Source organism: Cibotium barometz, chromosome 4 (genome assembly GCF_041138505.1).
Source record: "Cibotium barometz isolate CiBa-2024 chromosome 4, ASM4113850v1, whole genome shotgun sequence".
NCBI lineage: Eukaryota > Viridiplantae > Streptophyta > Polypodiopsida > Cyatheales > Cibotiaceae > Cibotium > Cibotium barometz.
The window spans coordinates 42,420,609-42,434,302 of record NC_141049.1 but is presented as its reverse complement, the minus strand read 5'-3'; the positions used below and the strand labels follow the sequence as shown (position 1 = coordinate 42,434,302).

General features: G+C 39.2%; 1 protein-coding gene across 10 annotated transcripts; it reads left to right on the top strand.

The window, feature by feature from the left end:
• The first annotated feature begins 1,297 nt into the window (after nucleotides 1–1,297).
• LOC147639277 (heat stress transcription factor B-2b-like) lies at nucleotides 1,298–4,930 on the top strand. 10 transcript variants are annotated; one of them, XM_086789256.1, is made up of 4 exons: nucleotides 1,301–1,485; nucleotides 1,647–1,757; nucleotides 3,366–3,689; nucleotides 3,823–4,930. In XM_086789256.1, exons 3-4 carry the CDS (start codon nucleotides 3,441–3,443, stop codon nucleotides 4,462–4,464), a joined length of 891 nt encoding a protein of 296 aa, XP_086645382.1. In that variant the 5' UTR covers nucleotides 1,301–1,485; nucleotides 1,647–1,757; nucleotides 3,366–3,440; the 3' UTR covers nucleotides 4,465–4,930. The 10 variants fall into 10 exon arrangements, with proteins under 10 accessions (XP_086645450.1, XP_086645397.1, XP_086645382.1 ...); XM_086789296.1 differs by lacking the exons at nucleotides 1,301–1,485; nucleotides 1,647–1,757 and adding exons at nucleotides 1,810–3,078; nucleotides 3,241–3,277; XM_086789306.1 differs by lacking the exons at nucleotides 1,301–1,485; nucleotides 1,647–1,757 and adding exons at nucleotides 1,810–3,078; nucleotides 3,241–3,281.
• The last annotated feature ends 8,764 nt before the right edge of the window (nucleotides 4,931–13,694 follow it).

Below are 13,694 nucleotides of genomic sequence, written 5' to 3'. Positions count from 1 at the left end.
CAACCCAATGCATTTGACAACTCCAAAAAAGAAAGATTGTGCTCTAAATTAGAAGATCATATTAACAATAAGCACTTGTGAAAATGATAGATTTGTGTTTAACAATATGGATTTATTCAATAGTTAATAGTTTTTCCAAAACAACATAAATGTGGGGACAAAAGCATGGATATGTTCACTAGTTACTCGTTTTCTCATCAAAACAAAATAAGCGTGGGGCTGTGGTATGCACATGTTTAAAATTCGATGGACACTCAAGTTCTAGAAAAAGCTGAAAATAGAAAATAACATATCATAGAAAATAACATATCATGACATATACCTTTGTGGCTATCTCTCCTTGATCTTCTATACTTTTTCTCCTTGTGTCCATAATGATCCAACTAAAGTGTGACTATGTGGTGGATTAGGTAGCGTATTCCAAATCGTATGGCACTACAATCGATGGAATTCTGTAACATCTTCACACTAATAACTATTCAAATGCTAGTGTTTGAGTTGTAACCGCATCACCTTGGTAATGCCCCTTCTTCTTGAGAATTAAAGGCTGAGAGGGAAGTTAGAAAAACCTACTGATTAGTAAAACCTATTGATTTACATAGTTGAGGTCAATTAGAAGTGTGTATCTATTGTTCTAGAGCATCATTGGAGATAGTTGGGATCTTGGTGGGGAAGGGGCCTCAACACTATGTCATAAAGACTCATTAGAAGTGTGTATCTATTGTTCTAGAGCATCATTGGAGATAGTTGGGATCTTGGTGGGGAAGGGGCCTCAACACTATGTCATAAAGACTCCTTAGGCATGGGATCAACGGTGAAAACACGACCGGGCAGGCGGGGCCAGGATCCCGTGGGTGGGAATTAGTCTAGAAGCAGGTAGTTCTAGAAGTGTGTATGTATTGTTCTAGAGCATCATTGGAGATAGTTGGGATCTTGGTGGGGAAGGGGCCTCAACACTATGTCATAAAGACTCATTAGAAGTGTGTATCTATTGTTCTAGAGCATCATTGGAGATAGTTGGGATCTTAAGGGGCCTCAACACTATGTCATAAAGACTCCTTAGGCATGGGATCAACGGTGAAAACACGACCGGGTAGGCGGGGCCAACGACGGCCGTAGATTCTGCGGGTGGGAATTAGTCTTGAGGGGGAAGGGGGGCCAAGTGTGAAGAGAGGTAAAGGAATGTCTCATCATGGATGGGGCAAATACCTCCATTTTGCCGTGTGGAAGTCTAGAAGCAGGTAGTTCTAGAAGGTACGGTGCGGTATAAATTCAAAGGTGTGATCAATAATTAGGCTTTTTGAAACCTAATCAAGCGTATTAGGGGACCAATTAAGAGGGGTTTAGGCAACGATTAAGGTGGAATCGGCTCTCTTCTTCCAGAACATCGTTTTTCTCCCCACCTACAACCTTTGATGTTGAATTTTGGTGCAGGGCTGCGCCAGGTCGTTTTAAGCTGTCGAAGTGGGTGCAAGCTGTCCGAAGGTATTTTCTCTGAAAAGATAGTTTCTTCCTGGGAAAAAGCCTACAAATCTCTGTGTGCGCGCCCCCTTGTTCTTTTGCATCGCCGATTCCTTGTTTCTCCATGCGCCCCTTACTCAGATTTTCACGTTGGATGGGAGCTCACATTTGATCGTTTTGCGCAGCCTCCATGATTTCGTATATGACTTATGGCTTTTCCATGCCCTTCTCGCCAATTCATCCATGTGGGTTGTCTCCAAAAATCATACAATGAACAGAATTCCCCTCTTTCTATGGTGCGCTTTGCTTTATTTTATCTGCGTGATTTTTTCCGATTTCTGTAAGTTTTCTTTTAATTTAATTGGGTTTTTTCTTACTAAATAATAATTCTTAATGACTCACTCGTTTCTGAGGGTGATTCCTGCCCTTTCGATGGCCTTCTACCATGTCCACTTTCATACATAGATTGTGGTCATTTTTAATGCCAATTCTGACATCTTGGTTTTGATCTACATCTAGATTTTGATTGATCAATTCCATTCCTCTATGTGGTTTATGCTTGATCAATGCTTATTATGCCAATCAGTTTTCTTTGTGCTTTGTGCTTGATCGATTGCAATTATGCTATAAATCATTTTTCTAAGTGGGTTGTGCTTGAAAATTGCCCATTATGTTGGCCATTAATCAATTTCCTGTGCGTTTTGTGCTTGATCAATGTCCATTATGCATTCTATGTGTCCATTATGCTGGCCATTAATTAATTTCATGTGTGTTTTGTGCTTGATCAATGTCCATTATGCATTCTATGTGTTTTTTGCATGAGCAATGTCCATTCTGCTGACTATGAAGCACTCTTCTTTGTGATTTGTTCCTGAATAGTGCCCATTATGCCAAATAATTTCTTCCATGTGGTGGTTGTGCTTGCCATTATGGCACTTTTTTAAAGGTGTGGTGTATCGATACATGCCATGGCGCCATGTGTTCAAAAGGTGTGGTGTATTGACGCATGCTGTGTTGCTGTGTGTCATAGTCACAAGAAACGGCCGTTTCGGTCCCTAGAAACACGATTCTCCGTTTCAAGACCCTATCCGTTTCCATGGCCGTTTCTTGTTTCCCAAGTCATAGTGTCACAGGAAACAACTGTTTCCACCCCTAAAAGCTCATTTCCCCGTATACATTCCTCGGACGTTTCCGTTCCCGTTTCTCATTTCTGTTGACTATGCTGTCTATTCACTAGTTTGCTATCAATTTGTGGTCTTTCTTTTGCTCTGCCAACTTTGTTGATTAATACAATTTCCCCCCCAATATCTTGTATGTGGTGGGGTTTACATATGTCACCATGTTGTGTGATTAGAGTCCTTTCTGTAAATGTGAGATGTGCTAAGTGCACTTGCTACCGATCTGCTATGTGGATGTCATTGCCAGATAAACTTTGAGACAATGGAGAATTCATGGGACAGTTGAAGAAAAAGGGAACTCTGGATAGATAAAAATTTTGGGAGCGCTTAGTGAGGAATTATTACAGGATATTTGAACTGAAGATTAGGAAACTAGAAACAAGTTCGGCGACTCTCAGTAAACAGATTTTTTGGGTCTCAGCTAGTAAGCAGCTTTCCGGTATGATGTATTGACCCATGGAGTGTCTCCTGCGACTATGTTGGATGACCTCTCTACCCATGGTTTATGTACCTGATCTTTATGCTCTTTTGGCCATTTTTTGTCGTTTGTTGTATGATGTCCTTTCAGCCGATCTTCTGTGTTTGATTTTTGTCCTTTCAGCCGATCATCTTTGTGGGCGGTGTTGATCTTTTGCTATGTAGGTATTACTCGATTCATGTTAGAAGTGTCATGAGCTCTTGCTCTCGTAGCCAAATCTGATCTGATTAGAGATGTCGTGTTGACAGGGTATGGAACCACAACATAGCATTGCCGCCAAAATTTGGTGGTGGCCAAAAGTGAAAGACAAGCAGTAGTAAGAAATGGCACAGGCAAACACTACTACTGCTGACCTTTCAAATGCCACAGACTTGCAACGATCAATACCTGCACCTTTTCTCACCAAGACTTATCAGCTTGTGGACGACCCAGCCACGGATGACATCATCTCTTGGAATGAATGTGGGAGAGCTTTTGTTGTTTGGCACCCCTCTGAGTTTGCAAGAGATCTATTGCCCAACTACTTTAAACACAACAATTTCTCAAGCTTCGTGCGCCAATTGAATACTTACGTAAACATTTATTCACTTTGTGCGTAGTGAAGGGGTTTAGTTTGGTTGAGTTTGAATGTGATGGTTCTCTTGATACGTTATTATCAAGAAAGCAATTTTGCGTGGTCATGATATTTGCTTGTTCATGTTTCAGGGATTTAGAAAGATTGTGCCAGATAGATGGGAGTTTGCTAATGATTCCTTTAAGAAGGGAGAAAGGCATCTGCTGATTGACATTCACCGGCGCAAAACAGTGCAGCCAGTTTCAACCTCTGCCCTGCCATCCAAGAGGTCGATCTCCCCATCAAATTCGGCAAATGAACAGGCTGTGTCTTCCAGCTCATCCCCGCTTTCTCCACCAAGAGAGAGAACCCCACTTGCACTCCCAGATGATACTGAGAGGTTGAAGAAGGAGAACATGCTACTTGCATCAGAGGTTTCATGTTTACGCGGACTCTGCACCGATCTCCTTCTCTACATACAGAAGCATTCGAGAGGTGCTTCACAGGACTTGGGTTATATAACCAGATTCTTTCATTCCAGCAGCAGCCTTTCTGATCAACAACAAATATTATTGAATGAAAGTGTATTTCCAGAACAGGCAGCTGGCAATGAGGTTTTGGAGCTCAAGTTGGAGTCGCATGATGCAGCCCATCTCCAGGAGGACCAACCTTGTGGAAAGGTTTTGACTGTTTGTGAAGCTTCAATTGATGGTAGTAGAAGAGACCCTCCAAAGCTGTTTGGAGTGCCGTTGCTTTGCAGAAGACGCAGATCTTCAGCTGAAGAAGAACAGTAGGTGAACCCAGAAAGAAGGGCCTTGAAAGGAGGTTGATTAGCAGTTCTCTGCTTGCATGCAGGGAGTCAAATGCAAGTGTCGCGATTAAGGGCACATCTCGAACAACCATTTTGAAGAAGGGGGGCATGAACAAGCAGATCAAAATACAAGTTTCTACCAGAGGGCATTGAACAGGTTGCCCTTCCTGCAGGGGATCCTGCCATGTGCAAAATCTATGGTTATATAAGTTCTATGCGCATCTAGAGTTGATTGAATGCTTTGAAGGCAGCCACCGCTACTTTTTCCTCGGTGTGCTAATCATGAATTTTTGAGCTAAAGAAGCTCAGTACTATCCGGGTAAGGGGCTAGTTAAAGCCGGTTATTGGGTCAGTGCTTGCACAAGCAAACACTTGAAATATATATTCAACTGTACACAGTTGTCATTATGCATTTCAGCTCTAAATATAAGATCAGATCATTGGTGTCATGCAAATTTCTTTCATGTGCAATCTTAGATGCAACTGAATCAATGAATAAAAATTAAAAGACCATTCTTGGTAGTTTTTGTATGAAAGATAGTGTGTTTCCTAATCAAATACACATGTACTAATTTGTACTTAAAAACTGAAAGAAGAGTTTCACTTAATTAAGTAGTGATTCAATAACAGCACGCTTTCTTCTAAGTAACGTTTCTTGCACATCCCAGCACAAAGTATTTGCAAATGTAAATATTTTTTCTTTGCAACCTTGCATCTACAACTTTCTAGCAGTCTTGACCAAAACATGACTTGTTTTCCTCGTCTATCCGTGGATTGAACACGGGGTTAGAATCTGGCCATTCCCATAGTGGAAAGTGATGCCATCTAATTTCAGCACCCCATGAGCTTTTCAAATTCACACTCGTCTGAAAAAATACCTGCTTTATCTTTTCCATACTTGGACCCTTTTTCTATGTAGCACATCATGACATTTGCTAAATCACTCGTCAACTTTCAAAAGAAAAAAGTCTGCAAAAATATATATATATCATTGATGTTATTGTTACTTTTAAAAAAAGCACCTAAGGAGGAGCTTTTTGGTCAAGATGTTGAGATCATGCAAAACATTATCAAACACACACACACACACTCTCTCTCTCTCTCTCTCTCTCTCACACACAGAGCATGTGATCCTCACAACATGTCAAAAAGATGTACTACGCCATCTCAGACATCCATAATATAACCCCCAACAAAACTCAGCTTGAAAACTATCTCTAAAGTTTTCCCTTAGAAATCCTAACAGAAAGGGTAACTACATGGACGAAATGTAAAAATGGTTATAACTCACACATGTTTTGTCCAAATGGAATGAAACTTCATCAAAAGATAGCTATGGTAGAGATGAAGGTACCTATTCATTTTGGTGGAGAAAGAAGCAAAGAAGCAGGAGACATGGTGAAATTAAATTTCGCCCAAGAAAAAGAGAGGAAAATGCAAAAGTGGACAAATGCAAAAGGGGGAAAGTGAAAGGTTGAGCATTAAAAAATGGATACTACTATCTTGATCTTCTTGTGTAGATTTTCATCTCATTTAGATAAAACCCTAATGAGTTGATTTGTCATGGCATCCATGAGTTTTAATGCTTACAAATTCTTAGCTCTTAATGCCCTTCTATATTTAGAATTTTTCATGGCATCCATGAGTTTTAATGTGTACAAATGCTTCGTTCTTAATTCCCTTCTATAATCAAAGTTTGTTATGGCATATGAGTTTTAATGCTTACAAATGCTTGGTTCTTAATGCCCTTCTATATTCAAAATTTTTATGATGCATATTGTGGGTTCTAATGCATTGTTGTTGATTACATTGTAAGTTGTGTTGAATTAGAGTATTTCAATAGTTTAGGATTGGTAACAAGCAATAAAATTTTGTATTTCGTTGCTATGTTGAAATTTTACTATTTGTAGATGCTATGTTAGTTAATACTTATGCATTATTGTTGGATTATGTTGTAGGTTGAGTTGAATCAGAGCATTTTATTAGTTTAGAGTTGGTAACAGGTTTTAAAAAAATCTATTTTGTATTATGTTGGAATTTTACTATTTGAGAATGCTTTTATTGTTATGTTGTGTTCTAATGCATTGTTGTTGGTTATGTTATAGGATGTGCTCACTCAAATTATTTCATTAGTTTAGAATTGGTAGCATGTAATAAAAGTTTTTATTTTCTTGTTATGTTAGAATTTTATTGTTTGTAGATGCTTAGTTACAAGTTGAATTAAATCTAATTAGTATTGTATCGGTGTAGGGCTGGTAGGTAGGATTGTTATTTTGGTCTAATGTTAGGATTTTACATTCTTAATCAGATCATATGCTAGTTTTTTATATGAAGATCAATCTTTGCTTTGTGTTTTGTGCTTGTAGATGGCTATTGTTGTTGACAACGGATGTTCCATGGAGGTTGTCAATAGGACATATGATGAAGGGAGATGGGCTAAAGATCTTTACAATATGTATGACAACGGATGTTCTATGGAGGTTTTCAATAGGACATATGATGAAGGGAGATGGTTTAAATATCTTTACGATATGTATGACAACGGATGTTCCATGGAGGTTGTCAATAGGACATATGATGAAGGGAGATGGGTTAAAGATCTTTACAATATATATGAATGGGTGCTAATGTATCCAAGCACCAAAGGATCATTCAAAGTCAAGATTAAGGGCATATAATATTGGAGAAATCATTGGAAGGGAAGGATACTAGATTTTAGATGGCATACTAGTGAATGAAGGTACTTATTCTCATCATACTAGTGAATGGAGGTACTTATTCAACATGCGTATATGCATAAAGATATCTATGTACATCCTCTCGTCAAGATCCCTAAGCACATGCCAAATGGTGAGTGTCTTATTTGATGTTGATCTATAACATAATTAAATTATGTGTCTTCTTTAATTCTTTGTTTCATTTTTTATATCGTTATCATGGTACGTTTTTCGAGCTTTGTATCCATCAAGAATTGAAGAGAATGGAAATCAGTGGAGTGCCTCAATGGAAAAATAAATGTTTATCAGCTAAAATTGGGGTGTTGCTATTTGAGAATAAGAATAATAGCTCTTTAGCAGATCAACAGATCTTCTTTCATGATTCTTTGTATGTTGTGCCATCTTGTAATGATAAATGTGGCTTGTTAGAACCCATCCCACTCTCACCCATACCATCTTTACCATCTCGTAATGATATATGTATCTTGTTAGAACCCATACCACTCCCATCCTTGTCTTCTTCACAATGGCCAACACCTGCTGGAAGTAATAGAATCTTGTAGAGTGAAGCTTGCAAATGTCTATGAAACTAGCTTTGGCTTGAAAGATGTTCATTTAAGCTAGTTTCTTCCATTTGGTTGTTTTGCATACATTTTTATAGCTTGTGAAGGTTTGAAGAAAATAAAAATCACATTTGCATGCAAGGATCCAAGTGAGGATTGGCTAGTTCACTTGATGGGTAATGAATAAGATACAAAGAGAACCAATCAAGAGGATATAGTTAAATGTTGAGTGACCAAATCTGATGTTACTTTCAGAGCTCTCTCTCATCCCCTAATATTTTCATGGTATTAGATCTTGGTTCAAGTTAAGGAGCTGGCAACAAGCAAAGGAAGCTACAAAGGCAAAGGAAGTGGTACACATGTAAGAGCATCATCATCTCTCTCCCTTCTTGTGTAGGTACGACACCCCCTAGTAGGTAACTCCGAGAGCTACACATCTCCGATTGAGGATCTATCTTCGCAGGCTTGGAAAATGCTTGTAACGTGCATAGTACAAACATTTTGTAGCCTTAATTGTGTTGTTTCGAGCACATTTCGATCTGTTTTTAGCCATTATAGGGTGTTACTGTCTCTGTTTGAAAACTGGTTAGTGCAATGCAACAATGTATATTAAGAGTGCAGACAATGTTTGCACATGTATTTCTAATCTTGGGTGTATGTAAATGTACTTTGGTCACATCTGGTGACATAGAGATTGTGCATAAGTATTGCAGGTAGTCACTGAAGATACTGTTATGTTACAAGTTGCATATAAAAATTGTCTATTTATAGGATTCTGGTTTTACATGCAAACATATCTAACAGACTTAATCATATTCTTAGTAAGAAACTGGACAAGAAGAACTTCCATGCTTGGAAGTTCAGAATGACCAATTTCCTGATGGATAAAGGATTTTGGGACTATGTCCAAGGAGTCAATGAGGAACCTCTAGAGTTTGCAGTCCAACAAATATAAAGGCATTCGAGGACTGGAACCGGGGTGCAAGGAAAGTCATGTACTGGCTTTCAATTAGTGCCACTGACACAATGATAGAACACATACAGGATGTAAACACTCCACCAGTTGTGCATGGCAGAGCCTAGTGTAGATGTTCCAGAAGAATATAAATGTAAGGAAACTACAATAAAACAAGATCTCCAAGAGAAAAGCATGTCTATCAATGAGTATTATTTAAAGATCGAGGGCATTGTTGAATCCCTTGGGTCTATCAATCTATTGATCTATTGATGGAAGATGATGATTTAGTGAGCATCTATCTGAATGGGCTTAGCAAAGAGTATATGCCATTCAAGACCTCCATTGTAGTTAGGGAGAATGTTCCTAACTTTTTGGGACTTAGTTTCCATGATGCTGATCATAGAAGAAAAGTCTCTAGGTGGATGTTCCCAACTTTTGGGACTAAGTGTCTATGCTGATCATAGACACTTAGTTTCCATGATGCTGATCATAGAAGAAAAGTCTCTAGGTGGATGTTCCCAACTTTTGGGACTAAGTGTCTATGCTGATCATCGAGGAAAAGTCTCTGGGTGAGGGCTCCTCTTCACAAAGCAAAAACACATTAGGACAGGTCTTCTACTCCAATTTAGGTAGAGGCAGAGATTAAGGTCATGGTTGAGGCCAAGGTGGTGGCCGACATGGAAACCAAAATTATAGACAACAATCCAATAATTCATAGCAATCGCTACAATAGAAACACTCATACATAGGTGGAAGAGACTAGTCTCAAGGCAAGGGGAGCCAAAGAGACTGTGGCGATTAGAATAGATAGAAATTAGGATCAAAACTCTAGGCTTACTAAGCTAGAGAAAGAGATTAAATATTTTCATGATTTTTAATCTAGTAAAAATGAAGGTTAGTTTAAAGGATTGTTTTTTGTTGTGGCAAACTAGGTCACTTTGCAGCAGCAGAATGTCGCAGAGGTAGAGTGTCATAAAAAGTGGTAGGTTGCAGCAGTAAAATAATTATACATCTTCAAGAAAGCAGGTTGACGATAGATGTGAGCAGTTGTTTGTTATGCAGCACATGTTAAATTCAGTGATGTATCCAAAATTGGTGATGATGTATATGGTATGTGGATTCCAGAGCCTTTAACCACATGACTTATCATGGTGAGTGGTTTAGAGTTGTCAAAAATATGAAAAAATCAGGTTATATAGAGACGGGGGATGACACAGCTCATCCTATTTCTCACATTAGGAATGTGCCATTCGTTATGCAGCAGGATGGAAAGATGAGGTACTTGGCTGATGTAATTCATGTGCCTAACATAACAAAGAATTTAGTTTCTGTTGGGTAGATGGTTGAGCAAAGTTTGTAGGTACACTTTAACTCTGAGAGATGCTATGTTGACGACTTCAAAAAAAAATCTCGTTTGGTTAACAAAGAGTAAAAGATTGGGCATAATGTTTACTTTGAATGTAAGTATGTCTGAGGTGAAAGCTGCTATGTTTACACAAGGTACAAGTGTTATGTAGACGATATAGGCACCAATGTATTGGTCATGTGAATGAGCAATGATGACGATTAAAGTCTATGTAGAATTCAGAAATCGTTATAGGTTTACCAAAGTTTAAGGTGGATGGAATGCATAAAGTATGTGCAGCATGTAAGTTTGGAAAGCAAACAAAGAATGTATTTGCATTGATAGCAATGCGAGTAAGAGAGAGAACTTGATGTGGTGCACTCAGATGTATGGGGGTCGACAAAGGTGGCATCAATGGGAGGATGTGGTTACTATGTATCTTTAATTGATGACCATATAAGGAAGGTGTGGGTCTATGTATCTTTAATTGATGACCATATAAGGAAGGTGTGGGTCTATTTCATGAAAGAGAAAAGTGAAGTATTTACTCACTTTCATAATTTCATAATATTGGCTGAAAAGTAATCAGGTTTGTAAGTTAAGTGCCTAAGGTCACATGGGGAGGGGAGACTACTTCTCCAATGAGCTTAGTGAGTACTTGAGGAAGCATGGAATTCAGAGACAACTCACATGTAGGTACACTCCACAGAGAAAAATTGTGTTGTTGAGAGGAAAATAGGTACATTGTAGAGGTTTCTTGTGCATTGATGTGGCTGAGAAGAGCATGTCTCACCATTATTAGGCTAGTGCAGTTGCGCGGCTGCAATTTACATTATGAAGAGGACCCCCACAAAACAGGTAGTGCATAGTGTGACTTCGGAGGAGAAGTATACTGAAAGAAAACCAGATTTCTTACACTTGAAGGTATTTAGATGCATTGCATATGTACACATTCCTAATGAGCTACTCAGTGAGTTAGATCCAAAGGCTAAAAAATGTGTGTTCATTGGTTACTCCCTTGAGCAAAAAGGGTATAGATGTTACAACCCTGTCACAAGTGAGATGAGGGTGAGCATGGATATTGTCTTCGATGAGATGAGCAGTTGGTATAATGGTGTAAAAGACTCAATTCAGGCTAATGCACAGAGTAGGTGGTTGCACAGACTACAGGTCGGCAACACACTCATTGAGTGGACTGAGAGCGTCCTAGCAGTGGGTCTGTTGATAGACCATGGAGTGGTAGGTTGCATCAAAAACTCCGTCCTATAGGTTCAGCAAGGGCATCACATAAAGGCATTTACAGTGAGCATTCAGCAGGGCATTCATATATTGAGAGTCTAGTGGCTTAGAGGAGAGCCTTGATGAGGAGTTTGGGATTCTAGGACACTTGCTACAAGGAAGACTAAGGCAACTGCACAATGATGACACCAAGGACAGATGGCTTAGAGGAGAGCCTTGATGAGGAGTTTGGGATTCTTGGACACTTGCTACAAGGAAGACTAAGGCAACTGCACAATGATGACACCAAGGACAGATCTTGGACCATGTAGGTTGAGTAGGTTGAAAAACCCTATTTTTAGAGATTGATGTATGATGGCTATGTAGCTCACCATTATGTATACATGGTAAAGGTTGTGCAAGATGTTGAACCCACATGTTTTCAGGATGTTGGGCATACAAAATAGAATACATCCATGGATGAAGAAATGGTTGCAATAAGACATAGGAATTGGTGCCTTTGCGTGAGGGTAAAAAGGCTATTAGATGTAAGAGGGTCTATAAAGTGAAGTACAGCTCAAATGGAAGCATCAGAAAAGGTAAAAGGAGAGATTGGTTTGCTAAAGGTTATGTAGCTTAGACCTACGATATTGATTATGAAGAGACATTCAGTCCCGTTGCCAAGATGGCAACCGTGAGAGTTGTTTATTGCAGTGATTAGGTCTTACATAAAATGAATCCAAAGAATGCATTCTTGCATGGTGAGCTAACCTAGATTATGTGTGCAGGAGGTTGCGTAAATCCTTGTATAGTTTGAAACTGCTAAGAGCATGGCATGACAAAATTGCAGAGTATCTTGTCACCATTGGATTTTATAAGGAAAATGCTAATCATTCACTCTATGTGCAAAAGAGTGATAAGGGGATTGTGGTCAGCACCATCTACATGGATGACTTGATTGTTGGAGAGGAAGTTGAGAATGCAAATGGTTTCCTCAAGAAGAAGTTTGACTTGAAGGATTTGGGTGAGATGAGATACTTTCTTGGCATTGAGGTCATCACAGGACGTCTGAGGGCATATGTCTTTCACAGAGACAGTATGCATTGGACATGTTGCCCAAATATGGTATGGCTAGCTATAAGCCCATTTCTATACCATTGGATCAGAATGGCAAGCTAAGTGCAAACACATGTGAGATTTTGGAGAATGCCTTTATGCACATGAAGATAGTGGGCAGCTTGATCAATATGATGATCACCAAGCCAGACTTGAACTATAGAGTCGGAGTATAGAGTTAGGCTGGAGAGACAATTTATGCACGTTTCTTGAAAGCCACATTTGGATAGTGTGAGGTGCACACTACGCTACATGAGGTCCACATTGGATTATGGTCTCTTCTATGAGGCTCTTCTATGAGGCTAGTATACAATTACAGGTGTATGGATACACTAATACAGATTGGGCTTGTATCATCTTGGACATAAGATCTATTAGTAGCAGGTTTATGTTATCCTTTGAGAGTGGTGCTATTACATGGAGTAGTAAGAAGAAGCCAATGGTTGCATTGTTGATTACAGAGGTAGAGTTCAGGGGTGTTGTAATGGCAACATGTGAGGTAGCTTGGTGGTTGCATAAGCTACTTGGAGATTTGGGGCTACATCATGTGGACATGCAGGTTGTTATCTATTGTGTTTTATGTGCAGACTAAACACATAGAGGTCCATTATCACTTCATCAAAAGAGAGAAGTTCTTGGCAGGAGATGTTAATCTCGTGTATATCAGCACACAGAGGCGTAGGTGGTTGACATTTTTACCAAGGCCTTAGGACCAAACAAGCTTTGTATATTCCACACTATGCTTAGAGTCTTGGAGATGGACTTGACTCTTGAGGGGAAGTGTTGAGATGTCAAGATCAACACAAGTTGAAACTCATGATGTGCCTAGGTGACCATTTTACATTCACATCACTGGCATGTTTGATAGTTCACATGAATAGATCTTCACCAGTGATTCTACAGCTAGACTACACCTACCTAGTCTAACTAAGTTATAGCATACTTATCTTGCCATCTCACCTATTTAGCATGCTCACATTATGGACGAGCTGCTTGTACATAGTATTCTAGTACTTATGTTAGGTCTGCACTTATCTTTGGTAGCCTTCTTTTGAGAATAAGAAGAAGAATATTTCAACCTTCCATCTTTGTGTGTGTGTGTGTTATCCATTGTTTTTTTTTGTGTGTGTGTGTGTGTGTGTGTGTGTGTGTGTACTTGTAAGAGCTCAAGCTCTCTCTCCTAATGCATTTCTGTGTGTGTTATCCATTGTTTTTGTGTGTGTGTGTGTGTGTGTGTGTGTGTGTGTGTGTGTGTGTTGTGTGTGTGTGTGTGTACTTGTAAGAGCTCAAGCTCTC

Bases quoted from the DNA above. Each gene is read 5' to 3' on its own strand.
- LOC147639277 (XM_086789271.1), top strand. From the start codon at position 3,441: ATGGCACAGGCAAACACTACTACTGCTGACCTTTCAAATGCCACAGAC. The intron at 3,690-3,822 runs GTAAACATTTAT...TTCATGTTTCAG, and splicing joins TGCGCCAATTGAATACTTAC to GGATTTAGAAAGATTGTGCC.